Genomic DNA, 438 nt, shown 5'->3' with positions numbered 1-438 from the left:
AGAAAAAGAAGAAGAAGAAGTTGAGAGGATCATATAACGATCCATGGTGAGACTGCCCTTCTTATTCTCTTCTTGGCGAAGGCCCGCACTCTCTTCGTGTCTCAACATATGACGACCCTCTGAAGACTCCACAGACTCGGATGACGTGCTTCTAGTTCTTTTCTTCTTCTCCTCGCGTAACTGCTGTGAAGAGGGAGAAGAGAATGAGGAGAATCGAGAGAAGACATAACGACCGTGAAACGGATGACAACCAAATGATGGCGACGAGGAACTAAACCAAGTCCTATGACTATCATCTTCATTCTGATCAATTTCGACTCCTCCATTCTTCTCCCTCATCTCTTTCAGGAGATCTCCAGAGAGATAAACCCTCTCTTGTCTTGAGGACTGATCTACAACACCGCTAGTCACGGACAGAGAAGAAGAAGAAAAGGAGAG

At 45.7% G+C, this 438-nt stretch overlaps 1 protein-coding gene across 1 annotated transcript in view; it reads right to left on the bottom strand.

Moving 5' to 3' along the window:
- CSUI_010416 (zinc c2h2 type domain-containing protein) overlaps nt 1–403 on the bottom strand; it is a 3,506-nt gene extending 3,103 nt beyond the window's left edge. Inside the window, exon 1 of the mRNA XM_068070520.1 lies at nt 39–403. Within this exon, the coding sequence (XP_067917500.1) occupies nt 39–339 (301 nt within the window). The 5' untranslated portion in view covers nt 340–403. The remainder of the gene's footprint in view (nt 1–38) is intronic.
- Between the last annotated feature and the right edge of the window lie 35 nt (nt 404–438).

Source organism: Cystoisospora suis (assembly GCF_002600585.1).
Source record: "Cystoisospora suis strain Wien I chromosome Unknown contig_7378, whole genome shotgun sequence".
NCBI classification, from domain to species: domain Eukaryota; phylum Apicomplexa; class Conoidasida; order Eucoccidiorida; family Sarcocystidae; genus Cystoisospora; species Cystoisospora suis.
This window is presented reverse-complemented; position numbering and strand designations above follow the sequence as displayed.